The sequence below is a fragment of the Gymnoscopelus braueri genome, assembly GCF_963280865.1.
Source record: "Gymnoscopelus braueri genome assembly, chromosome: 12".
Lineage (NCBI taxonomy): Eukaryota > Metazoa > Chordata > Actinopteri > Myctophiformes > Myctophidae > Gymnoscopelus > Gymnoscopelus braueri.
In genome coordinates this window covers 1,403,480-1,430,501 of record NC_137614.1, presented here as the reverse complement: position 1 = coordinate 1,430,501, position 27,022 = coordinate 1,403,480, and the positions used below count along the sequence as shown (strand labels likewise).

General features: G+C 41.3%; 2 protein-coding genes across 4 annotated transcripts in view; one reads left to right on the top strand and one right to left on the bottom strand.

Annotated features, from left to right (window-relative positions):
- The window catches only part of LOC308096873 (uncharacterized protein), a 117,017-nt gene extending 107,536 nt beyond the window's left edge, over positions 1–9,481 (top strand). For 2 of the 3 annotated variants that reach the window (XM_080444367.1, XM_080444366.1), the window contains 2 exons: positions 7,314–7,970; positions 8,201–9,481. In XM_080444367.1, coding sequence (XP_080300493.1) covers positions 7,314–7,970; positions 8,201–9,018 — 1,475 coding nt within the window. In that variant the 3' untranslated portion in view covers positions 9,019–9,481. The remainder of the gene's footprint in view (positions 1–7,313; positions 7,971–8,200) is intronic. The other variant, XM_080444368.1, reaches the window with a different exon arrangement.
- Positions 1–27,022, bottom strand: part of LOC308096879 (SOSS complex subunit B2-like) — a 378,668-nt gene that overhangs the window by 300,894 nt on the left and 50,752 nt on the right. The gene's annotated exons all lie outside the window — the stretch shown is intronic.

The window sequence follows — 27,022 nt, the reverse complement described above, 5'->3', positions numbered from 1 at the left end:
ATTTAATATAGGTTTGGTTTTGCCCACTCTTTCGATAATGAAATCTTGTCTGGCTCATGGACTATTAATGAAATGGATTGTTGTGAAATTTTATTTTGGGGCAAAATTAGTTTTTTTGGCTATTCTTTAGAACTACCTCAATCTCTGAAAAAGGCAAATCCGAATAGGGCAAAGGTGACCAAAAATGTTATAACTTGAGAATGCTCACTCTTATCTTTATCAAATTTGCTGAGGTATGAACCAGGTGTCTACCCTACATCACCAAAGAGAATGTAATTTACCTAAAGAAATACTAAAATATAGTCCTTTAAACATACTTTTAATTTAGGCGGAAATGGTACTTTTGTAGTGTGGACTCCTCTACTTTCCCTCATTTAGAAAAAAAAACATATATTTATGTCAAATAAGCTGTTACTGCATAGCTTAAGATGCTATTAAACAATTACCAGTGGTTGTGTGGAGAGATCTAGTACAGTGTTATTGCAAATTAGACTTCTTTAGATATTATCTCCTTCTCTGGAAATAAAACATTATTAAAATGTTGGAATAACACTTTATTTTTTGTCCTTTATATATACCAAATAAAAGTCAAAATCAAATTAAAAGTCAAATTCCTTCTCAGTTGGCATTGTTTAACCCTCCCTGAATATCTATTGTTGTGATTTTGGGGCAACATTTGGGGCAATGTTGAGGCAATTATGTAAGTACAGCACCATATTCAATCACACTCACACATGATTGCTGTGTGTGGCAGGGGCAACATGAAGCCATGTCATTAATGTCATGTCAGCCATGTCATTAATTCATGGAAATATGAATTTATGATTTCAGTAGTAAGAAACTTTTTATATACACATCCAAACCAAAGGTGCATAGATTAATTCATTTTGTTGAAAATTGCAGGGCTCAATACAGAGAAGCATTACACAAATGCAATACTGTGATTACTGTTTCTTTAAGCAGTACATTGAAGTCAATTAAGTTCAACCAATGAGAGCAGGGGAAGGACTGTGGCTTCACAATTCTATCCAAAAACTCTCACATGGCTTTCCAGGGGGAGAAATGTGCACTGTGCCATAAAGTAAAGAAACCACCAATCAAATGACCGATAACAGGTAACACAAATGTCTACACAAATGTAATACTATGGTATTCCTTAATTTGATACATTTAGATTGTAGAATATGTTGTGTTGTATTACTGTTATATCACCAATCAGCTATCTGAAGCAATGATAGAAGTTAGCATTACATGCATAACAGTAACAGATCTTTTTGAAGAGCTTAAATTTGAGGCCTATTTCATGTTACCAAGAATAGTATCAAATTAAATGTGAAAAAAATAGGCAACTCTAATTAACTGTTCCATATTTACCAGAGTTCACTGTAAAAATGGAGCCAACAGAAACAGCAAGCAAGCCACATTCACAGACACTGGACAAAACATTGTGCTTAATATGTGAAAAACCTCTACAAGGAGATAAAAATAATCCACATGTCAAGAACGCAACCTTGGAAGGACTCAAAACCAAATTGAAGGTTGCCCAGGAACGGGGTGATGAAGTCCATAAGAGACTATCCACTCAGACGACATACTGTCCTTCAAGTTTAAAGTTTCATATCACAGGTCATGTAGGGCCAATTATTCAAGTTCAAGCAACTATATGCCTACTGCCAGTGGCAGTGAGCAAGAACTAGCCAGGGATCAATGTCAAAGCAAAAGACTGAACAGAGAACCAGGATTTGACATCCGCAGCCAGTGTTTTATTTGCAGCCAGAAAGCCACAAAGAAAGAAGGCCTTACCCCTATAAGTACTGGTACAGGTGAAAGTACAAGGTCAAAAGTCCTCGATGCAGCCTCAGAGAGGTTTGATGACAAAATTCATCTTCGTATGCTGACGCATTAAGATTTATTTGCTTATGATGCAAAGTATCACAGAAGCTGCATGGGACACTATATTTCTGAAAATAATATCAGAGCAGCCAGAAACAAACTTCTGTCAGAAAATAAATTAAATGCACATGAAAAAGCTTTCATGTCATTGACTGAAGAATTAAGTATAACAGTGTTTTCAAAGAATATGACTGTCACCACACTAAGCGCTCTAACTCAGAGCTATGTAGGAAAAGTAAGTACTGCTGAAGAACCTGCAAATTATCCAGCTTGGAGACTCAAAATAAAGTTGATCGAACATTATGGGGAGAAGCTGGTTTTCATTGAACGTCCTGGAAAATCTGATTTGATCTGTTCTGGTGGCATTACTGTTGGTCAAGCAATGCAAGAAGCTGCTCTCCTCAGAGAACATATAACAGAAGAACAAATTCTACACCAGGCTGCAGGTATTTTAAGGAAAGCCATGGAAAAGGTTGAGCATGAGCCTCAATTCTACATAAGCAGTGATAAGATGTCCCTTCTCCAGTGCAGTAAATATGTACCAGACATTTTATATGATTTTGTGAACTGGTGTGTTAGTTCACATGCATTTAAAAAAGTGCAGATGTGTAATAATGACCCAGCAACAAAGGATAACATAAGTGTAATAACCTTTTGCCATGATATAATTGCAAAGTGCTGCAGCAGCCGTACACCCATCACACTAGGACTGGGCATCATGATCCATCATGAGTTTGGCAGCAAGGCCCTTATCAACAGCCTACACACAATGGGTCATTGTGTCTTTTATATACCATCAATACCATATCCGAGAAAATTGGAAAAGACCTGTCCAGCTGTGTACCAGCCTGTCATGCACTCACTGGCTGTGACACCACCAGCAGTTTGTACAGGATAGGAAAAAGTACAGCCTTCAACAAACTGAAGAGCCATCTCAGCAAGCTCAAAGATCTGGCCCATTTTGGATTTTCTGCATGCTTGGAAAAGTCCTTGCCAGTAGCAAGAGAGTTTGCACTTTGACTTTACGGCAAAAAGAAAAATGAAAATGGTCGCATGTGCACCAACTTGGATGAACTGAGGTTCATAATTGCATCAACAACAGATGCAGCCTCTGCAAATCTTCCACCAACAGAGGATGCATTTGAACAACATGTACGAAGAGTAATGTACCAGACAGCGATATGGTGCCACAGTCACATCCCTAAACCCACGTTGTGGAGTCCTATCGACAAGGGATGGATTGTCAGAGATGGAGCCATTGAAGCAGTCCTATTTAAGAAACCGTCCGCACCTAAAGAGGTGAGAGACATTACTCATTTGTACTGCAAAGATGAACATTGTACAGTGAGTGGAAAGTGCCAGTGCCTCTCTGTTGGCCTTCCCTGTACGGAGTTCTGCACCTGCTGTGCAGAATGTCAAAATGTGTCACCAGATGTGTCTGAAGAGCCTGATATTTGACATTCTATTACACACACACACACACACACACACACACACACACACACACACACACACACACACACACACACACACACACACACACACACACACACACACACACACACAGTTTTCCATTTCATTCTCCTGTTTGTTGTTTTCTGAAATGACATAAGGAATGTTGAGATTTGTCTGATAAATGTTATTATTATTATTATTACATTATTTTGTCATGTCAAGACAACATCAAACTGTGATTTAGGTAGGAGATACTGATTTTCATGTTTCAATAAATACAATTATATTTATGCCTTGTATCTCTCTGTTTCATACACCTTAAATGTAGGACACCTTATTAGGTTACTCACATCCTGAGTGTACATCCACCTGGACTTTCTTTACCAAAATATGACGACCATCATCAACTTAGGCTTACAGTCACCTATGTTCCATTCAGAGTGACTTAATTTGACTGTTTCAGAGAAGGGGTATGTCTAAAGAAGTCTCATTTGCAATAAAACTGTACTAGATCTCTCCACACAACCACTGGTTATTTTTTTAATAGCATCTAACGCTATGCAGTAACAGCTTATTTGACATAAATATATGGGGTTTTTTTCTAAATGAGGGAAAGTAGAGGAGTCCTCACTACAAAAGTACAATTTCCGCCCTAAACTAAAGGTATGTTTAAAGGACTATATTTCAGTATTTCTTTAGGTAAATTACATTCTGACTCTTTGGTGATGTAGGGTAGACACCTGGTTCATACCTCAGCAAATTTAATGAAGATAAGAGTGAGCATTCTCAAGTTATAGCATTTTTGGTCACCTTTGCCCTATTCGGATGTGCCTTTTTCAGAGATTGGGGTAGTTCTAAAGAATAGCCCAAAAAACTAATTTTGCCCCAAAAGAAAATTTCACAACAATACATTTCATTAATGGGAGACCCTAAAGATAAGAAAAAACATGGTTGTGTTTTGTTCTAACTCGGGTGGGGGTATCTCAAAATCTGAGGGCCTCTGCTACAGGACTATAGGCTGTAGCCCTGGCTGGCCAAGATGGCTTCCTTCAGTTAGCGATAGTCCCTGGCATCGGCCAGCGACAGGTCCCGGCAGACACGCTGGGCCTCGCCGGTGAGGAAGGGGGCCCAGAGTAAGGCCCAGTCAGGCACTGGCCACCTCTCTCTAGCAGCAGTGCGCTCAAACACCTCCAGGTACGTTTCAATATCATCTTCTGGTGACAATTTAGTGAGCACCTCCCGTCGTGCGTGAGTACTGGCTACATCTCTGGCGATTCTGTCTATTAATTTTTGTACCGCTGTCTGCAAGTCAGTTTGGCTTTTTAGTAGCGCCGTTAAAGTGGTTGCGTGCTCCATCTTGTGGGTTTTGGCGTGGATCAGTATTACCAGTATTCTTCACCATATGTGGGATACTGATCAAGGCCAAGACACAGAAGGCAGGGTACAAACCCAATTAAGGGCGTCTATTTCAGAATCGGGCTTCACAGAGCATTGTTCATGCGTTTAAATCATAAGGAAAGTATTGGTCAACACAGGTTCTTCCCGGGTTCGGGGTTTCCATGCATCATAATTCAGCATTGCTTTACATCGTTCCACAGGTTGCCTATGAAGTGAAAAGAGACAGTCTTTTAGTTCTACATTTCACCAGCAATTACAATTGTGAGGGACATAGTGGAGTATTCGCTTACTGCCTGAGCACCCATCCGTTCACCAGAAGAGCCAGTGAGAGACTGAGACAGAGTGGCTGCTTTTGTAGTTTGGTGCCCCACCTAGCCGGTCCTCGCAGGTGCGCTAAGTTGGGGCTGATTCATGAGGGAGATTGGCAGGTAACGCCCCTCGATGACGCGGCCCAGGCTGCTGCGCTGACTGTTGAGCCTCTCTCTGTCTCTCTCCCACTGTCTCTCCACGGTGAGGTGCCTACCTGTCAGGCGGTCTCCTAGCGAGACTCCACAATACATACAGACAAACCCTGTTCTATACCAAACGCATTAGCGTTATCTATAGAAGAACGTGTATCTGAGCCTGTCTTGCATCTATTATTTTGGAGTGCCGCTTTTTCCACTTTGGTGGTATTTTTTTTATGTACCTGTTCTATATGGCTTGGCCTATGGCCAAATTTACTCTTCCGGGAACCAATAACTAACTAGTCCCCCCAGAAATCCGCGATTCCGCGATCGCGGATATTACTGCAGATTTCAAGGCCGTCCGTGGATTTCAAAGCTGTCCGCGGAATACAAGAAGATCGGCTTTTTCCGAATAGCAGAGGGAGGGGTATGTCATGTGGTGTAGGTGGTGGGGGGCGGTGGAGTATGGTGTGTGTGTGTGGGGGGGTACTCAAAGTATTAAAATATACTTTTACATTTTCAGAAAATAGCAGATCTACAAGCTCGTAAAGCATCACATTGTAGATCGGCTGTGTGTGGTTACTGTAGGTTTTGTATTAATAATCAAATCTGCTGTAATTGTAGTGGAGTAGAAGTAACAAAAATGGAAAGGAAAATAGAAGTACCTCAAAATTAAACTGTGCATTGTAAGCACTTGCATAGTACTTGAGTAAATATACTTAGTTACTTTACAGCACCACTGAGCAGCCAATGACTGACAAGCTAGCTAACACCAGGTGTACTGATTGCTAGAGTGCTAGAGTGAAGAGAGACATGGGTTCATATTAATGGCCTTAACTTAAAATGTATACATCACACAGCTTAGATCTTTAGATTAAATTGGAGAGCAGACCTGTGCGAACTTGTTGATGTAAAAAACATATCTGTAATGTAAAAAATCCAGAATTGCTCTCCGCGGAATCAAGACTTGCTCTCCGTGGAATCAAGACTTTTTCTACGGATTCCTGGGGGGACTAAATAACACAGCAAAGACAACACACAAGCCCTTGTAGACGCACAGCCAGAAACTGAGCCATTGTGGGTGTTTTTGTGTACCTGAGAAGATGTAACCAAACGGTCCCTTTTGTCCACTTGGTTCCATTTGTACACTCCAGAGTTAAATTAAAGGGACTACACCATGAATTTAAAAAATAATAATAATATTTAATATCATATTGTTTATGTCCCTCAAATGTTTTTCTAAAGGTTTGAGCCTAAATCAAGCCTCAGATATACTCATTCCAACTAACTTCTCTCTGGCTTATAAAGCACTTTCACCTGCAATACCACATTGTCCTGTTTGGCACGGGGCCTTATTGAGCCAGTTTGTATGCATGTTATCTCTTGGTTCTGTGTGGAAAAAGTAAAATAAAATAAATAAAAAATAAATAAATAAAATAAAATAAAAACAATATTTTTTTTTTCGTTGGAACTGAAAAACGGGAGGGATTGTACCCTGACGTGACGTGACGTCACGTCAGGGACCAAATCAGTTTGGCCTGTTTTGAGACCAATTTACAGAAAACCCCAGATTTGCTGTGAAAGCCTGAGTGTTCAAACTGGGGTATTTTGGGGGATAGAAGAGAGGTAAGGGAGACCAAAAACACACAAAAAAACTAGAAAACGTTAAAATTCATGGTGTAGTCCCTTTAACACTGTACTATGTGAACAAATTTGGTCTCTGGGCAGTAGGCTACAGCTGCCAGCTGGGAAGGAGGCAAAACACACGCTTTGTGTGTGTTTTTCACAGCTTGATTGTAAATTATCAATATTTTATTCACGAAATAGAACTTGTAGTTGCTGAATCGTTCTTATTTTCACACATACAACTGCTAGATTAAAACTTTTGTTAGAATTGTCTACTCTTTCCATATGTTTAGTGATTGACAGCTTGAAGAGGCGATTAGTTGAACATGCAAATGAACACTTTTACTCCATCCCAACACCCAGCGAACAAAATGACGCGATTCAAGTGACTAGAAAGATTCTTTATCTGTCAGTGGCAATGCACCTGAAGTAGGTGATACCTCACACTGCAGAAATCCAGTGTTCACTATCATGTTATTTTTCTGCTCCAACTAGACATCCTGCACATGGCTGTGTGTAAAGAGGAGAGCAGCCCCAGTCTGCTCCAGGAGGAACCAGAGCCTCCACACATTAAAGAGGAACAGGAGGAGTTACTTCAAAGACCAGAGGAGCCTGATGGGTCAATGTTGACATTACTAGCAGTGAAAAAAGAGGATGATGATGAAGACATCTCTTCACACTGTTCTGAAATTGAAGTTGAGCTTGAATCTGACACTGAAGTCACTGAAGACAGTGACTTCAGTGTCAAGTTGTCAAGTCACCTGAAAACCCACCAGCGTATACACACTGGAGAAAAGGCTTTCCAGTGTAAACTGTGTAACAAGAGTTTCAGCTTTTCATATCGTCTCGAGAGGCACCAGCGTATCCACACTAAACCTTTCCATTGTAAACATTGTGATAAGAGTTTCAATAGGCCATCTGACCTGAAGCGACACCAGCGTGTCCACACTGGAGAAAAACCTTTCCTATGTGAACATTGTGGTAAGAGTTTCAAAGATTCACGTACTTTGAAGACACACCAGAATGTCCACACTGGGGAAAACACTTTCCACTGCAAACATTGTGACAAGAGTTTCTTTCAGTCATCTGACCTGAAGAAACACCAGCGTATCCACACTGGAGAAAATGATGATTGGGAGGAGACCAGTGGAGGTCAGTCAGTGTTAAACACAGGGACAGGACTTACATGGGTGGGGAACACTGGGAGTTGGAATAAAAGGGGTCGATGAAAAATACAATTAAATCAGAAATATTAACAGGGAAGCCGTAATGTTCCTAAACAACGGCTTTCAAGTTGTATTTGTACTCACCATTTTTAACCAGCCTCTCCCCTTCTATCTTCCTCTCTCTCTCGCCCCTCCGCCCCCCCCCCTCTCTCACAGGAGTGAGGCCCCAGTCTTCCCAGACTCAGTTCTTTTCCTGTTCTGAGTGTTCATACTCCTTCACATCTCAGCTCTTCCTCCATAAACACATCAGGCGTAAACACAACGACCTCTACCGCCAAATGCTGAGTAATGGACAGATCACCTCATCAGCCTGTCAGCAAATCAACAGCTTTACAACCAGCCCTAAACAAAGAGAAAAACCTTACCACTGTAAAAATTGTAACCAGTGTTTCACTGCGCCAGGTTCCCTGAAGGTACACCAGCGTGTCCACACTGGAGAAAAACCTTTCCATTGTAAACATTGTCGCCAGAGTTTCAGTCGGTCATATGAGCTGAAGACACACCAGCGTGTCCACACTGGAGAAAAACCTTTCAACTGTCAACATTGTGGCAAGAGTTTCCGAGAGTCATTTATCCTGAAGAGACACCAGCGTGTCCATGCTGGGATAAAACCTTACCACTGTAAATATTGTAACCAGTGTTTCACTGCGTCAAGTAACCTGAAGAGACACCAGCGTATCCACACTGGAGAAAAGCCTTTCCATTGTAAACATTGTGACAAAAGTTTCAATAAGTCAGATAACCTGAAGCAACATCAGCGTGTCCACACTGGAGAAAGGTCTTTCCATTGTAAACATTGTGACAAAAGTTTCTTTCAGTCAGGTAACCTGAAGACACACCAGCGTCTCCACACTGGAGAAAAACCTTTCCACTGTCAACATTGTGACAAGAGTTTCCGTGAGTCACGCCAACTGAAGACACACCAGCGTGTCCACACTGGAGAAAACTCTTGTCACAGTGTTAACAGTGTGTGAAGAGTTTCAGTCAGTTAAGTGCTCTGAAAAGATATCAGCATTCAGCTCACTGGGAGGATCACATTAAACTGCTGTATGTTGTCAGGGAGTTGGATTGACAAGTTAAAAAAATTATAATGCTCCTGTCAATAGAAGTTTCCAGTAAGACTCATCTTGTGGAGTCATTCTCCATCTCTTTAGTTTTTCTTATTTTAAAACATTACTACAATCAGTTTAATGTTTACGGTAACTTTTTTCTTTCTTTTTTTACTTAAAGGTATTCCAAATTATTGTGGTGTTATTTATTTATGTTATAAATGACCATGTAAACCATATTGATCGTATAAGTTAGGACTGTTTTTCCAGAATATGAGTTTTTATATCATGATTTGATGTCATTGTGCTGTGTGCTATTACATGCCCAATGAATGGGGCACCATTTCAATTACCGTTCTTATTTAATATCAGTTAACTGAGGCAAAAATACTTTTATGAATGAATTATGACAGTCATTGTTACAATTAATGAAATAGCTATGATCATTATTATGTTGTATTACATTATTAAATTGTGATGTGAATCTGAAGCAGAATCAGCTTTATTGTCACATAACAGGTTTACACTACAGAAATAAAAAAGTGGGTGAAATTAGTTTTTGTGCAAGCTCTGTCATTTTTATTTCCATAGACAGCATTAAAGGGAAGAAGGAGCCCCCCTCAAGAGAGGAGAGAGATCAATCAAAGACGCAAACAAATGATCTACATATTTACACATAGTACCTGGGGTAAGATATAAAGGTGCGTGAGCATAGCAGCAGATGTATACTGTACATGATATACTATGGAGTGGACATTAAGGTCTGTCAAGTATGTCAATCAATCAAACAAACAAACAAACCATTTAAATCATTTTAATGATATGCTGGTTAACTGAGGGATGCATTTTTTATGATTTATGACTAATAATTACACCTAATGTAATGACTATGATCACTATTAAGTCATATTACATGCTTAAGAGTGATGTGATAGCAAATTAAAGCCTGTGCAAAGCCCTGTAGCACACATTATGTGCAAGATGTTTTATTACTATGCTATTGCCTAATGGATTATTATCAGGAAAGTGAAATATAAGCTATGATCTCTTAACATTACTATTTGGGATGTGTGGAAGAATTTAGTCTGCAGACACAATTCAGAATCAACTTTAGTGTCACATCACATAATTACAGATGTAAAAGAGTGGGTGACAATATTTTTGTACAAGCTCTCAACATCTAGTTACAGGAAGATTTAAAATAGAGAAAGAATATAGAAGAAAGGACACCTAAGTAAAAAAAAAAGAAAAAAGACTAAACAGTTAGGATTAACTGTATGCATCTCTAGAAGTATACTGTTGACCAGTGACTCCAGGAAACAACACTGATGATGTGTCCAAGTTTGTGCATCAGTAGATGTTTTGTTAACTGAAATACTCTGGGAGTACCAGTGACCAGTGGGTGACGACCACAAAGAGTGTGGTGACATCTGGAGAGACAGTGGACGCCCGGAGAGACGGCAACCCGGGATGGAGAGGGTTGGCAGCCCAAACCACTTCTTCTGAGGGGAAGAGCCCAAAGCAAGCTACATACTGAGGTAAAACCTGTAACATTCAAGAGGGTTTAGAAATCCATCAAGGCAGAATGAGATGTTGGAAAGCGGCAATGACGACACAATGCACGGAAGTCACTTCTGGTCAGACGCAGGAGGAGCCAGGCCCGGAGGCAACCCACAGTGCCCAGAGCCTCCTAGTGTCGCCAACACCTGCTGCCAACAGCTCACCTGCTACCCTAAGCCCCCAAGAGACAGTGGGGGCAGTAACATGCCACTTGGACAAGGCCGGTGTCTGATCAGCCTCGGTCGCGTTGCCTGAAGGAGGGTGTCTGTTGCAAGACCCGAAACACCCAGTGACTCAGGAAACAACACTGATGATGTGTCCAAGTTTGTGCCTCAGTAGATGTTTTGCTAACCTATATAACACGTGTTAAAGGTAGGGTAAGTGATTTTCGTTGGTTAAAATAAGTGTTAAATAGCTCTATATTCTGATAGTACTCATTGCTATAGAGTGTTTGTTCAGTAAAAGGAGTCTCCTTGTCTCTCCAGCTCTTTATAAAACAGAAAATGCATTTTCGTTTCAGTTTCAGTTTCATTTCCAATTTTATCCAATCAGGATAGAGAACTCAGTCAGGATATAGATTAAACAAGTGAAATTGGAAGTGATGACACTAAGAAATGAGCAGGCAAAATTGGAACTGGATCACTATAAAAATGAAGCTTAAAAATTGGTACTTTCTCCTGATTGGCTGAGATTTTGACACCTACCGGAAAATGTATTTTCTGTTTATTAAAGAGCTGGAGAGACGGGGAGACTCCTGTTACTGAACAAACACTCTATAGCAATGATTACTATCAGAATATAGTACTTTAACCTTTTAACAAAATACTTTTTGTTTTAACCCAAAAATATCACTTACCCTACCTTTAATATACCAACAGAGCCATATCTGCACACAGGACTGATGACAAAGGATTGTGGCCTTAGATCTTGGCACACAGTAATATGAAATGTCATGATTAGTTACACTATTTTAGGTCAGCCTGACCCATTGCAATTCATCCATTACAATCAATCTATCTTACTGAACTGTTTCCTGTTTCCCAGGACATGCTGGTTCAATAACTTTGAAATAACTTGTGATAATCTTACTGTGTCACAGTCTGAATATACCATACAGTCTGATGTTTTATATACATATTGATATAGTTACATAGTTTGAAAATGATATGGGTAATAACATGTTTAATACAAGGTAGTGTTGCATCCTGTAACATGGTATATGTTAGTTTATATTGTATCCTGCATTGATGAGATGAGACGTGATCAGACCTGTGCAGCATCAATGTGCACTGCTGAAAGCTGTGATGGATGTAGGGCTGCAACTATCCATGACTTTCTAAGCAATTCATCTATAGATCAATTTTCTGATTAATCAAATAATTGTAATAGTTTGTTTCTTAATGTTTTTTTTCCCAACAAATTGATTAAGGACATCAGCCCTATGTTATATTATGTTGCACAACAGTGTTGTGTAAGACGTGTGAAAATAGCTGATCTACAAGCTCAAATCATGTGACGTGTTGTGAGCTTGTAGATCTTCTATTTTCAATATTTTTGGATTTTACATTAGTGGGAAGATTTTGCCTATAATGAATGACATGTCCAAAATAGGGATTGATTATTAATTGGTTAATTTATTAAATTAATGATTAACAATTATTTTTTTATAATCATTTAATTTGATTTAGTTGGATGAACTGCTTTACTCCTAGATGGATGTTCTCTTGTCTACAGGTCTGGAAGGTCACACAGTACTGTTACTGTATATAAATGGACAGTACCCGAGACCAGGGGCAGCAATACGCCAACTTACGTCTAGACAAAGTGGTAGTCAGAAGAAGAACATACCCACAATGCAGTAGTGAAAACAATATGGTGTGTTGACTGACTGTTGTTGACGCGACCTGCCATTTTACCCCCGGTCTCAGTAGCGGGGGGCGGGGCGGGTGCGGGGAGAGACAGGCGAGTTGAGTGAAACGAGTTGGGGAAAACGCAGTCCCCACAACATCATTTACGATTCTGTGCCTATCGGTACATAACTCGGACGGCGCTTAGTCGACTAGCAGACCATCGGCCGGTCGTCGCGGGCACTCGCGCCTGGAGGCGCTCGGGCGGGACTCCTCGGCCTCAAGGTCTGCTGAGTCGGCGCGCCTCCGTCATGGTCCAAAACTATACTTTATCGGCGAAAAAAAGTAGTCTGCTGTGTTTGAAAAAATATTGTCCCATGCGGGAGTCAAACCCAGACGCCCAATGCTAGTGTATTGAGAGTCTAATGACTAGCGAGGTGCGCCACTGAGGCCGGTGGTGAGTATGGGTATTTGGGCTGTATGAGAATGTGACAACCCCCAACGTTCCCAACTCTTCTAATGTAGAGCGAAAGAAGCACCGCTACAGGGCGAGGCTACTGAGACCGGGGGTAAAAGACTGTTCGCGTTGTTGACATGGACCTATACCTCTATGACATGGACCCATGGACCCATGTAACCAATATGGAACCAATATGGAACCAATATTTCTTACTTCCGGGTGCTTCAAAACACCACTGAGCAATTGCGTTGAAATGAATAGCTGGGGGCGGTGCAATCCGTCCTATGGGGAGGGACCATAGAGTTAGAGGGGCAGTTGGAGACGTGTCCGTCCCTCTCTCTCATCCGTGTTGCAACACACTACTCTTGAGTTCCCGCATAACCCCACAAATACTGGTTTACATTATAAAGCATGAAACATTGTTTTTAAACAGAACTGTTGACATACAGTTCTGAGTTTTGGTGTATATTGTACCATCTGTTCTGGGAAACAGTTCTGTACGATAGATTGATTGTATAAATGTATTAATGTCACTGGGTCAGGCTGACCTAACATGGTGTAACTAATCATTAGATTTCATAATATTGTGAGCCAAAATTTAGGGCCACAAAAGGTTATAAAAACAGACCCTATTTATACGGTTCTGTCTGCAGACATGGCTCTGTGTATGTATGATAGCAAATGTACAATGTATATGTTACAGGTAAATTGGCATTCCAGGTAGATTGGAAAAGAAGCGCTTGTTTTCACCGCCCGTCCGCCCCCCAGACAATTCTGTAGAACCAACGCCAGAGGGCAATGCAAGCCAGACATGAGTCCCACACCACACACGCACGCATGCACACGCGCACAAACGAGCACGCACACACGCATACGCGCACATGCACGCGCGTGCACACACACACACCCGCGAACAGCCTTATTCCATGGGCGAGCCTGAGGAGGCGGGGCTGGCGGGCTATGTTAGTGCAGTGAGTGGCAGTTGGGGCAAACCATAGCGGGGCAAACGCAGTCCCCACAACATCATTTACGATTCTGTGCCTATCGGTACATAACTCGGACGGCGCTTAGTCGACTAGGAGACCATCGGCCGGTCGTCGCGGGCACTCGCGCCTGGAGGCGCTCGGGCGCGACTCCTTGGCCTCAAGGTCTCCTGAGTTGGCGCGCCTCCGTCATGGTCCAAAACTATACTTTATCGGCGAAAAAAAATAGTCCGCGGTTGTTTGAAAAAGTAATGTCCCAAGCGGGAGTCAAACCCAGACTCCCAGTGATAGTGGATGGGGAGTTCAATGATTATCGAAGTGCGCCACTGAGGCCGGTATTTATGTATATTCATGTTGTCGTTCTCGTCGTTCTCGCATCGCAGCCCCGCCCGAGCCTAAAAATAAGCGCTCCACTTCCAATCTACCTGGAATGCCAATCTACCTGTGACATATATACTACTGAAGATGGATATACCGTACCTGTTTAGTTTTGACTTGTTCTGTGTTCCTTTCATCTATATCCCTTCTATATTTAACTCTTCTTGTAACTGCAGATGTTGAGAGCTTCTACACAAAAATAACACCTCTTTTACATCTGTAATCATTTAATGTGACACTAAAGTTGAGTCTTTTGATTCCTGCCTCCAGACTACTTATTCTTCCACACATCCAAAAGTTAGTAATAACAAAAAAGAGATCATAGCCTATGTTTCACCTTCCAGATAATAATGTATTACACATACAGCATAATGAAACTGTGTGTGTGTGTGTGTGTGTGTGTGTGTGTGTGTGTGTGTGTGTGTGTGTGCACGCACGCTTGCTCTATTGTGCTTCACATAGGCTTTAATTTTCTATCACAACCTAATAATGTAATACGACTTAGTAATAGCCATTCCATTAAGTGTAATAATTACTGGCAAAATGTATAAACAATGCATGCAAAGTAGTTTTCCCTCAATTAACTGATATTTAATAGGTAAAATAATTCAAACAATACCCCATTAATTGGGCATGTAATAGAATACAGCAAAATTACATTATATCATATTATAAAAACTAAGTGTCTAGAAAAACAGTTCTACCTTATACAATTGATATGGTTAACATTTATGTATATAGCTTGAGGAACCATTCAATGCAGTTCAATGGACAGGTTGCACCATCTTGGGATGACACTCACCATCTTGAGTGTCATCTCAAGTTCTCTTTCTAAGAAGAAAAAAAAAAGAGCTGGGAAATGTCTCCAAAAGACTATTTACAATTTACCGGACACAATTTAGGCATTTAGCAGACGCTCTTAATCCCGTCCCATAGAGGAATGTTTAGAAATTAGAGGTTAGAAATGGTGAGTACAAATACAACTTGAAAGCTTTCATCATCAAACAAGTCAATTGTTTAGGAGCATTACGGCTTCCTTGTTAATATTTCTGATTTAAAAGTTTTTTCATCTTAATTTTTTATTCCCCAATTTAGTCATCAATCATACCAACTCCAGTATGTCCTGAAGTTCCTGTCCCTGTATTTAACACTGACTGACCTCCACTGGTCTCCCAATCATCACTGTCTTCAGTGACTTCAGTGTCAGATTCAAGTTCAACTTCAAATTCAGAGCAGTGTGAAGAGATGTCCACATCATCAACTTCACTTTTCACTGCTAGTAATGTCAACATTGACCCAACAGGCTCCTCTGGTCTTTGAAGTATTTCCTCCTGTTCCTCTTTCATCTGTGGAGGCTCTGGTTCCTCCTGGAGCAGACTGGGGCTCCTCTCCTGTTCAGGAGAAAACTCCTCTTTACACACAACCATGTGCAGGATGTCTAGGAGCAGAACAATAACACATGGCTTATTTGGCCTTGTGTCCTAATGTTGTTTGAACCAGTTGTTTTCAAACATTTTCATGGCAAGGACCCCCAAATTAATATTTGTCTGCAGACCTCCCCCCTTCTGAAAATATGTTGTGCCACAGACCCCCATACAAGATCTGTGTGGATTTGAAAAATATTCCACAATTTCCATCTTTTTTTCTCCAATATGTTCTTCTTTGAAAATAGCCTATCTACAACTTGAGCTTGCAGATTGGCTATTTTTCATAAATCCAATGTATTTGTATATACCGTTAAAAGTGCTCATAGTCACTTTAGTTGGGCTTGTTTTCACAAACCTGCTTGCTTATTTCTCTCGCAAAATCTGGCAACACTCACACACAACGTCAACGACACACACGTCACACACACACACACACACACACACACACACACACACACACACAGATCGCTCGCTCTCTGTGTGTGTCTCTCTCTCTATCTCTGTCTGTGCAATAGTCTCAAATAAACAGCCCCCCTTTGAGCACGCTCGCTCACTCTCATTCTGTTTTATAATAATGTTTAACTTAATACAGGACTGGACGGTAACTATGCGGGGGATCTGTTTGTTGTGGTCAGGTCCACCGACCACTTCTAACCAGCACGCTGTGAAACTTTGCTGACTATGATTCTGGAGAGGTTATGTTCTCTGTTTGAGTAATATCACTTGATCAATCCTTTTTTAACATTTAGTTTTAACATAAAATCAGTAATAAAAAGTAAGAGCAGAGCGTGGACCGCGGTCGTGGCCACGCGCCACATGTTGTACGGGCTGACACATTGTCTGTGCAAGCAACACAGAAGTGCGCAGCGCGTCCAGATCCAGACTTCATTAAAATTCTCCGTCACCGTCATCCACACAAGTATGTTTATAAATACCTTGTGACTGTTACGTTATATCACCAGCCGATCAAACAATACGATTTGAAACGCAAATGATTTTGGCTGAATTAACAACACTGGCTTTTGCGAGGCGAGCGGCGAGCCTCTCTCTCGCAGTGGTGTAAATGAATGCCCTTCTAATCTTCATCATCCTACAGCGTCACACAAAAGCAACAAAAGTAGATCGACAAGCTCTATGAGGTTTCCACCCGACAGAGACAATATTATGTACTGTAAAGTCCCTGTCACTGCCAACCCTAACTGGTATTACGGAGGGTGTAGACTACTAGAGACAACCACTTTCTTCTGTCGTTTTTGTCCGTCTCTTCCTCACTCATTCTCCCCTCTCATCCCCTCTCCTCTAGGCCATTGGTTTTCAACCTTTTTCATATCAAGGTCCATTATTTATTCCACATTTAAGCATTTAAGATTTTTTTCACTGCCTGTTTTTCAGTCTTTTACTTAATTTTCTAGGGGATGCTAGATTTTAGTTGGGCAGGCGGCCGCCTGCCTTGCCTCTATGGTGGGTACTGATTGGGACGCATTTGGGATAAAAGAGAAAGTGATTTAGACACGCAACAAAATACTTTTCTTTTCTTTTTTCTGAGCGGTGTGCGGACCGAGAGGTGCGCGGGGGGGATCGGAGCGGAGCCCCGGGGGGGTTGAGGGGGGTCAACATTAGATAATAATAATAATAATAAACTTTATTTATATAGTGGTGGACTGTAACCTGTAAAATCCATAGATTTAGGAGGTCCCCTAGTGGCCGTTAGCTGTAAAAATCCATAGATAAGCCGCACCGTTATATAAGCCGCAGGGTCGAAAAAAGTCGCGGCTTATAGTCCGAAATTTACGGTATTTTCTATCAATTGCACACCCCATGAAGCCTTGAATCCATGGATTTATTTGTGTTTTTGTGGCATTCCTAAGCTAGTAATTTGATTCCTGTCTCCTACCGGCTAATGTATCCGGTAGGAGACACAAAGTCGATTATTTGTGTCTCCTACCGGAAATGCACCCGGGCATCAAATTATTGGCTTAGGAATGCAACAAAATCCATGTATTCAAGGCTTCATGGGGTGTGCAATTGATAGAAAATAAATAATTTTTTGGGTGAACTCCTCCTTTAAGGTGCATTCCCACTGAAAGATAAAACATCTTTAAGTCACTTGAATCGCGTCATTTTGGTCGCTGGGTGTTTTGATCGGACCAAAGTGTTCATTTGCGTGTTCAATTAATTGCCTCCTTAAGCTGTCAATCACAACACATACTATGTATGGAAATAATACCCAATTCTAATAGGGATGCACGATATTGGTTTTTTGAAACCAATATCGATAACTTCCTGCTTCTCAAGACCGATACCGATACCGATAACCGATAATACACATATATATACATATATTAAAAAATCTAAAAACTAGAAAAAGTGCTCCTCGGAGCACAGGTCTCCGCCAGGTCAGGTAGATTATTGTGGCCTCCTGGTGGCGCTATAACAGGCCAATGTGAAAAGGGTGGCATTTCTTCCTGGGCCAAGTGGGAATCTCTGTGGAAAATTTCACGGAAATCGGATGCTGCGTTCATGATTTGAGGCATTTTGTTCAAAATGAACCAATCCTGCAAACTTTGGAAGCCAATCTTAACCAATCAGGATGGAATATGGTAAATCGGACAGATCCGTGATGATCACATGACTATAGAGATACTGTCTACCGATTTGCGTGTTTTTTGGAGAAAATCTGTAGGAGTAATATCCAATAATGTGTTTTGCAAAAGTCGGCCTCATGGTGGCGCTATAAAAAGCAGATGTGAAAAATGCAGGGCAGATGTTTTTCCTTGGCCTCTGGGGAGTGTGCGTGCAAAGTTTCACGCAGATCGGTGCAGTTATAGGGAAAAACGTGAATCGGCCTATTATAGCGCCACCATGAGGCTGTTAGGAAAGTTTTCAAGTGGCATTTCTTCCCGGGCCAAGTGTGAATCTACGTGGAAAATGTCACGGAAATCGCATGCTTCGTTCATGATTTGAGGCATTGTGTTCAAAATGATCCAATCCTGCAAACTTTGGGAGCCAATCTTAGCCAATCAGGATGGAATCTGGTAAATCGGACAGATCCGTGATGATCACATGACTATAGAGATACTGTGTACTGATTTGCGTGTTTTTTGGAGAAAATCTGTAGGAGTCATATCCAAAAATGTGTTTTGCAAAAGTCGGCCTCATGGTGGCGCTATGACAGCCTGATCTGAAAACAGAGGTTCTGCTGGGACATCCAGGGAGTGTGTGTGTGCAGTTTCACAGCGACCGGGCCAACGGTGGCGGAGATTAGCTGGTCGCAGACAAGGACGGACACACGGACACACGGACGGACGGACGGACGGGGGGTAAAACATACTCTCTCGCCATGCCTTTCGGCCTGGCGGAGACAAAAATGTTTTCAAATGTATATGAATCTGTAGTATTAGCACACCTTATGGTAAGAAATACTAGTAGTGGGCAAAGGTGGATTTAACATAGCTTTGAACTGGCAACTAAAGAAATAGGAATTCAAGAAATAATGAAGACAAATACAGACAATGCCTATGAACATTGGCTTGCAGTTATTGCACATAGCCAAAATGCAATGTCATTGAGAAAGGAAAATAAAGTTGTCTTTTTGAGGAGAAGTAACCTTAGAAGTCACTTTAAGTTTAGCATGAGGGAGAGGGAATTACTTGATATCTCTAGGGCTTTGGTTCTCAAAGTGGGGTCTGGGGACCCCCAGGGGTCCTTGAGGGAGTTCCAGGGGGTCCCCAGCTAAATGATAGATTAGGCACCAAATGGACCCTTATGGGTCTGTAACTCTGAGAGTGTACAAATGGAACCAAATGGATTTGGTTCCATTTGTACACTCTCAGAGTTAAATTAACATAGATTTTACAATAGAAATTGGGGTCCAAGTGATAGAAATGCCATTAAATGGGGGTCTGTAGCCCTAATGCATGTCAAACTGGGGGTCCAAAATGTTACTTTAGCTGGTCAATTTAAGATGACAACAGCAACAAAGGTTAGTAGTAGACCTGTATGTATGATGATCAGTTATTATTACAGACAGTGGTCTATCCAAGACGTAACACGTTTGAGATCAGGTCTCAACCAGCTCTCCTCTCTCTCTCTCTCGCTCTCTCTGTGTGTGTAGCGTCGCTGTGTGTGTGGGGAGGGGAGGGGAGGGGAGGGGCTGTGCTGCTGCTGCTGCTGCTGCAATCTGGGAACCCAAAGCCAAATGAGAATGAAAAACAGCGCCCTCTGCTGTTTGTGCTATCTCATGTTGGCTCTGGGCGGAAGAAAACGTAACACCAGTGCGCAAGGAAACCGGGGTTTAGGTCCATAGACATATAAAGGTAGACGCCTCCTCTGGCTCTGAAGCGTCGGCATCTCGGACGCACTTCCGCTTCCTCTATGCTTCCGGGGGGAAGCTGGAAACTTCCGTGTGCGTCACAGAAGGGGGCGTTCGGTAGGCCAATCAGAGGCAGGTGGGGTGGGTCTTTTCTTAAGAGGCAGCCGCGCAGCAACTAGTCAGTTGGACGCGCTGTGATTGGCCAGTAGTTAACGTGATGTGATTGGTCAGTAGTCAAACAGCCCCCCGGAAGAGCCTTGTATTGAGAGACCAGTTGTTACAATGAACTGCAGAGGCCAATGAGGTATCTAGGTTTCTATATCTATGTTTAGGTCTGCCTTCAGCTTTCACTTCCGGTGGGTGCCACTATGTTTTCATTCCCACTAACAATATTTCTACACAGAACACTAACACCACTTCTCCCAGAGAACATGGATCGTTTTGGTTATAAGCCCACTTGTTTCTATGATGAAAGAGTAAGTTAAAATGTGAATATCTTTCCGTGGTTTTGTCTGCTCCGCGGACGCTATTGTTAAATTAGTTTGGGTTTGTTTCGAGGGGGAAAGATCGACGGACATGTGAATCCCGCCCACTACATTTGATTGGGTAAAGCGCGGCCTGCTTCCTGATCTGAAGGCACGCCCACTTGTAGCCAATGCGCACACGTTATGACGAACCTCCCCGACAGATTCTAACGCAGAGCAGAATCTGTTCTTGAGAGATTACTGCTGCTGCTACAACGTGTGAGAGAGTCTCCACACAACGGTGTCTAACCGAGTTATACTTCTCCAGTACAATGGTGTCTAACTGAGAGTTATACTTCTCCACACAACGGTGTCTAACCGAGAGAGTCCATGCAGATCACAGCTGACAAATATTATATATTATCGGAGCTATTATCAGAGATAATTAGTGTTATCGGTTTTATCGGGATGACGTCATAATTCCTGATATCGGACCGATAATTATCGGGCCGATATTTATCGTGCACCACTAAATTCTAATATAGTTTTAATCTAGCATTTGTACTGTAGGTGTGAAACAAGTTCTATTTCACAACTAACATATCGAAAATGTGAAAAGTTTTCATCCTTCCAAAACAGCAGCTGTAGCCTACTGCCCAGGGACACAATTGTTTGGGGGCCGTGTTTGCATGACACATAGAACAGATATAAAATGTACACAGGGACCCCTCCAGCGTTAATTTAATGGTATTCATTTAACTCTGGAGAGTACAAATGGAACCAAATAGACATGTAAGGGACAATTAAGTTCCATTTGTACACTCAGGTATACAAAAACACCCAAAAGGGCTCAGTTTCTGGCTGTGCGTCTGCAAGGGCTTGTGTGTTGTCTTTGCCATATTGGTGGTTCCCGGCAGAGTAAATTTGGCCATAGGCCAAGCCATATAGAACATGATTTTTCTGTATGTATGTATGTATGTACTGTGTATGTATGTATATATTTCCCTCAAAAGTAGACCAATCCCATCTCATGTGGTTAAGTGCATGACATCATGAAACAGAAACATCTCCACACGTGAAAGCTTGAAATGTCGGGTGATGTTGGGTCATAGCTTAAAATCTATGTAAAATGATTTTCTCTGCACGTCTAGAAATAGGTCTGTGAGTCTGTAAATCTGTCTGTGCGTCCAGGAAAGATTTCGCAAACCATTTTAACGATCAGCGCCAAATTTATGTACGCTGATCAATGAAGTATTTTTCTACTTTTGATAGAATGTACTATAATAAAGTTATATGGCACAGTTTTCTCTAGTATTGCATTTGCGCAAAAGAGGTGTGCTTTTGGTTACGGTAATGAGACAAATGAATAACAATGAATTTGAGAGATAATTTAATGATAGCTACATGTCAGCATTATTATTATCACTGTCAAGATATTTATGCAATGGTTAATGTATTAGTGAAAATGATATATTGTGGCAGTTCTACAACAGAAAGAAAAGAAAACAGAATGACAGAAAGAAAGAGCACATGGAACTTACTGAGGTGTGGATGGTCTTCAGGTTCCTCCTGTTTAATAGAAATGTCCCTGACTGGGTCTGGAGAGTTCATTTCTTCACCTGCAGTCTGGACTCCACACACTGGTCTGAAATTACGGAATTGAATGAGGACTTTAATAACTGGAGACCTAGTGGTGTCATTGTGTCAAGTGTAGGCCTGACCTCGACTAAGTCGACTAGTCGACTGGTTAGTCGCGGGGGGTCCGAGTCGACTAAGTGTCTCTTAGTCGACTCTAGTCGAAAACATATATATATTTTTTTTAAGGGCCAAAAATGTTTTAAATTGTTTTTTGGCCAAGTCTACGCCTGCAACCACACGTAACTTCCACTACATTCTTCTTATTCCTCGTCTTTGTATTGGTATTGTTTGTGTTGGAGCGCCTCAGTGCGGCTGCAGAGTTCATGTGCAACCTCTTCCAGAGAGAGATAGAGACACTAGAAACTCTGCTGGAGACAAAACAAACTGTGTAGACTTGGCCCTTTGAAATAAAATGTATTTTGCCCCCCCCCAAAAAAAATAAATAAATAAATTATTTTTTATTTTTTATTAGTCGACTGCCAGTCGACTATTGGCAATTAGTCGCCAATTAGAGTCGACTAAACAAATCCTTAGTCGGGGACAGGCCTAGTCAAGTGTAATATTTGCAGACGCTAAAGGCAAAATGGCCTAAGCTCAACTCACCAACACATGAATCTTGGGTGCAAAGATCATAGGATTCATATATTAGGGGAGAAGTCTAGCCATGGTTCACATGACGCTTGTCTGTCACAAGCGTCATGGACCCACTTGTTCCTGGTTTGCGATTTATTTTACATTTACAACTCTCACATCTACATAAACGTTCAGATTTCAAATATAAAGTGCTTACCCCCGAGCCACGGATGTAACAAGTTGAGGCGCAAAAGGTCTAAGTACCTGTATCTTCCGTATTGTTCAATAAAAAGCTTTTTAATCCGATCGCCGGCCATTTTCTCCGAATTTTCTCAGATGATTTCAACTATGCAATCCTCTTGGTTGGGAGGTGTATTGCACTTTGATACATTACAAAAACACCCCCCAAAAAATAGAAAATGGACGCCGATCAGATTAAAAAGCTTTTTATTGAACAATACGGAAGATACAGGTACTTAGACCTTTTGCGCCTCAACTTGTTACATCCGTGGCTTGGGGGTAAGCACTTTATATTTGAAATCTGAATGTTTATGTACATGTGAGAGTTGTAAATGTGAAAAGAAATCACAAACCAGGAACAAGTGGGCATGTTTCAAGGCTAGGAAGAAGTCATGCTTAGCTAAAGTGAATAAGGTGAAAGTAGCCAATCTGTTATTCATGTTCCTGCAACCATGCACCATGACTCTGCACAGACAGAGTGATTACTATAGAGCACCGAAGTCTGACGTAATTTACACATCCTACCTGGGTCACGTTTTTTCCCCCCCATTCTGAATTCCCGTAGACTTGTTTAATATCGTGTCAAATAAGAACTGTGTTCCAAAAATAAACAAATGATCCCGGCGGTTTGACTCTTATGGATATGAAGCATCAACTGACGGTGAGAAAACGCTAATGTTACTTCCGCCAAATTAGTAATTTTTTTGTCAGAAACTGACTATCAAATATGAGTGACTGACAATCATAAACAATACAGAGCCACCTCCCTGGCAATATCGCAGAGACAGTTTGTTTATTTTTGGACCACAATTCTTCTATGAGACGATTCTAAGATGACCCAATGTTATTCGTCATAGAGAAATTACTTCCACGACCCAGGGGATGAACAAGTGATGTCAGGACTTCTGTACTCTATAGGGCTGTACAGACTGTGATGTGTCATGGGTTGTAGAAATGGTTTAAATGTAAAACAGAGGAAGAACAGGGTGCAAAAAAGTGTACAGTAAAACACTGGGTTGTGATCCAAAATACATCCCCAAGTTACAACTAATGTTCACTAGTAGGGATGGGAGATCATAGGTGGCGATTCTATGGGCGGGGCAAGGGGGCCCCCTCCAATTTTTATTATTACTTTTTAAATTGTATATTTATTTGCCGTTATATGGCAAGCATATGCAGAATATATGCTGTATACATGCCATATTATATGTATATATATATGTAGAGACATATATATGATATGCAGGAGGCCATTTTCGAATGTCACATATTTGATAAACATATAGTTGCATATATAAAAGCATATGTTCATATATTTCATTTAACCCCCCTGCTGGCAGAGGCAAAAATCACCTATGGAGAACATATTTGATCACATAAGCAGCCTTTATTTGACCTCTGTGAGGGGAGTGATCAAAGTAGGACTGCTCAATTAATCAATGTTAATTTTTTTTTTTTACTTTGGCTTCTAAAATATTTAAAAAGTAATAATAATATTGTGCCACAATCAATTTCACAATGATGCTCTTGTTTAATCTTGTGTTTTGTACAAATCCAGTGCAATCCTTACGTTTTCATCAGTGCACTTTCACTCCCTTCCTAATAAAACAAACTCATTCTCAGTTACAGTTAGACTGAGATGTTTAGTTCTAGCCAAGAAGACGGAAAGAGAGCCTTTGGGTCAAGCTGAAGCATAAAACCATTTCATCTGTAGGTTTTAACGAGGCGGATGTGGACTATTACAAACACTGTGCAAGATGTATTACGGTGGTGTGTGTGCACCACAAGACACTATGAATTTGTTTAATCATTGGGATATTATAATGATATATTTTGTGATACAAATTTATATCGTAACAGCTCTACAACAGAACAGAAAAAATGAAAGAAAGAGAGAGAACATGAAACTTACTGAGGTGTGGGTGGTCTTCAGGTTCCTCCTGTTTAATAGAAATGTCCCTGGTTGTGTCCGGATTCAGCTTCACCTGCAGTCTGGACTCCACACACTGGTCTGAAATGAAGCAATTGAATAAGGACTTTAATAACTGGAGACCATGGGGTGTCAAGAATAACAATAATATTTGCAGACGCTAAAGGCAAAATGGCCTGAGCCCAACTCTCCAACATATGAATCTTGGGTGCAAAGATTATAGGATTCATATTAGGGAATCATGCATAACTTAATACTACACTTGGAAATGTGTCAAAAGATGGACTCCTGCGATGCAAATAATGGCCTGAAGTGAATAAGGTGCTGACAGTAGACAATCTGTTATTCATGTTCCTTCAAACATGCACCATGCACAGAGTGATTACTATAGGGCCGTACAGACTTTGATGTGTCATGAGTTGTAGAAATGGTTTAATGTAAACAGAGGAAGCACAGGGTGCAAAGAAGTGTAGTTAAAACACTACATTGTGACCCAAAATGAATCCCCAAGTTACAACTAATGTTTACAAGTAGGGATGCGAGAACATAATGTCACATAATCAGCCTTTATTTGACCTCTGTGGGGGGAGTGATCAAAGTAGGACTGCCTCAATTAATCAATGTTTCTTTTTTTACTTTGGCTTCTTACAATTCTGGAAAAAAAAAGATTAAAAAATAATAATAATATTGTGCCACATTCAATTTCAAATGATGCTCTCGTTTTGTACAAATCCAGTGTAATCGTTTTGTTTTCATCAGTGCACTTTCACTCCCTTCCTAATAACCCAAACTCATTCTCAGTGGCCACAGTTACATGGACATAATGTATTCATTCAGAATGAACTCGCATGGGGCGGCCATAGCTGAGTGGTTAGTGAGCCAGCCTAGGGAGCCAGAGGCCCTGGTTGCCCCAGGTACGATTCCAGGCCACGCCAGCATATGTGTCGATTAAATGAAATTTGTCCCTAAGCAAGACTCTTAACCCCTAATTGCTCACAGGCCCTCATTGGAAACAAGCCCGCAAGGACTTTCATGAACGTCCTATTCAGAATGAACTCATTCCGAATAGAGGAATCCGTTCCACTCACCTGTTTACATGGGACCTGCATAAAAGTATTCCTCGTTTACATGACCAAAGCATTCATTCGGAATATAACTTTTGACATGCGCAAAGTGGTTCCCGCCTACGCCCGGGCATGGACCAGGGGCCACTACCCAGAGCAGAGCTTCCCCTGGTGGGTATGGGAGGAGGCAATAGCCCCCTTGTGCCTCCGCGGCGGAGGTCTGTCGGTCGTAGGCAGGCCGGTAAGCAACGCACCGACTCCTGGCCAGGTAGCGTTGTATGCGGTGCAAGCCTGTGTTCCTTTGTTATCGCCGTTTTAATGCAAAAGTAGCAGATCTACAAGTTCAGACCAGTTTCTTTTTTTGTATTGGTACCAGACACGGTAAAACGTAGGCTAGCCTATACGATTTGTCACATTTCTCATGTAGGTACGATGATGTCATCGCGCATTCGCACATGGTCATTATAATAATAAATAATAATACATAAACACCGGACCGCTCATGGTCATTATAATAATAAATGGAGAGAGAGAGAGAGAGCAACACTTACAATCTATGAAACAATTAAGGCACGCTCATTTATGGCAAAAGTACAAAAGTATTGGCATCAAAATATACTTAAGTAGAAAGTATAAGCTACTCATTATGCCGAGGTTTCACGTTTTTCTTGTATTATTATGAAAAAGCTTTGAAACATGCTGTAACTCATTCACTGTGACGAAAACCCTCTTTCTGCGCCGAGTAGCGCGCAGAGCGCACACGGGTTGAATGCGGGGTCTGTCGCCCTAAAACACAATCGCCCGGGTCAAAATCCAGCGACCATGGAGCAGCCGTGGTTGGCCCGCTCAAAAGGTGCGTGGGGCGGGGTGTTTTGGGACGACCGTTCCGGCTGCCCATGTAATGAATTGATGAAGTAAAACTCATCTGTTTGCACTGCAGCTGCGCCCTAATAATGTTGTTTTCATTTATTTTTGTTCACGTATGCTATTAAAATAATGCAGCTATTGCAGTATTGGGCCTTAACATGTGATTAAAATGTATATGTATTTGGC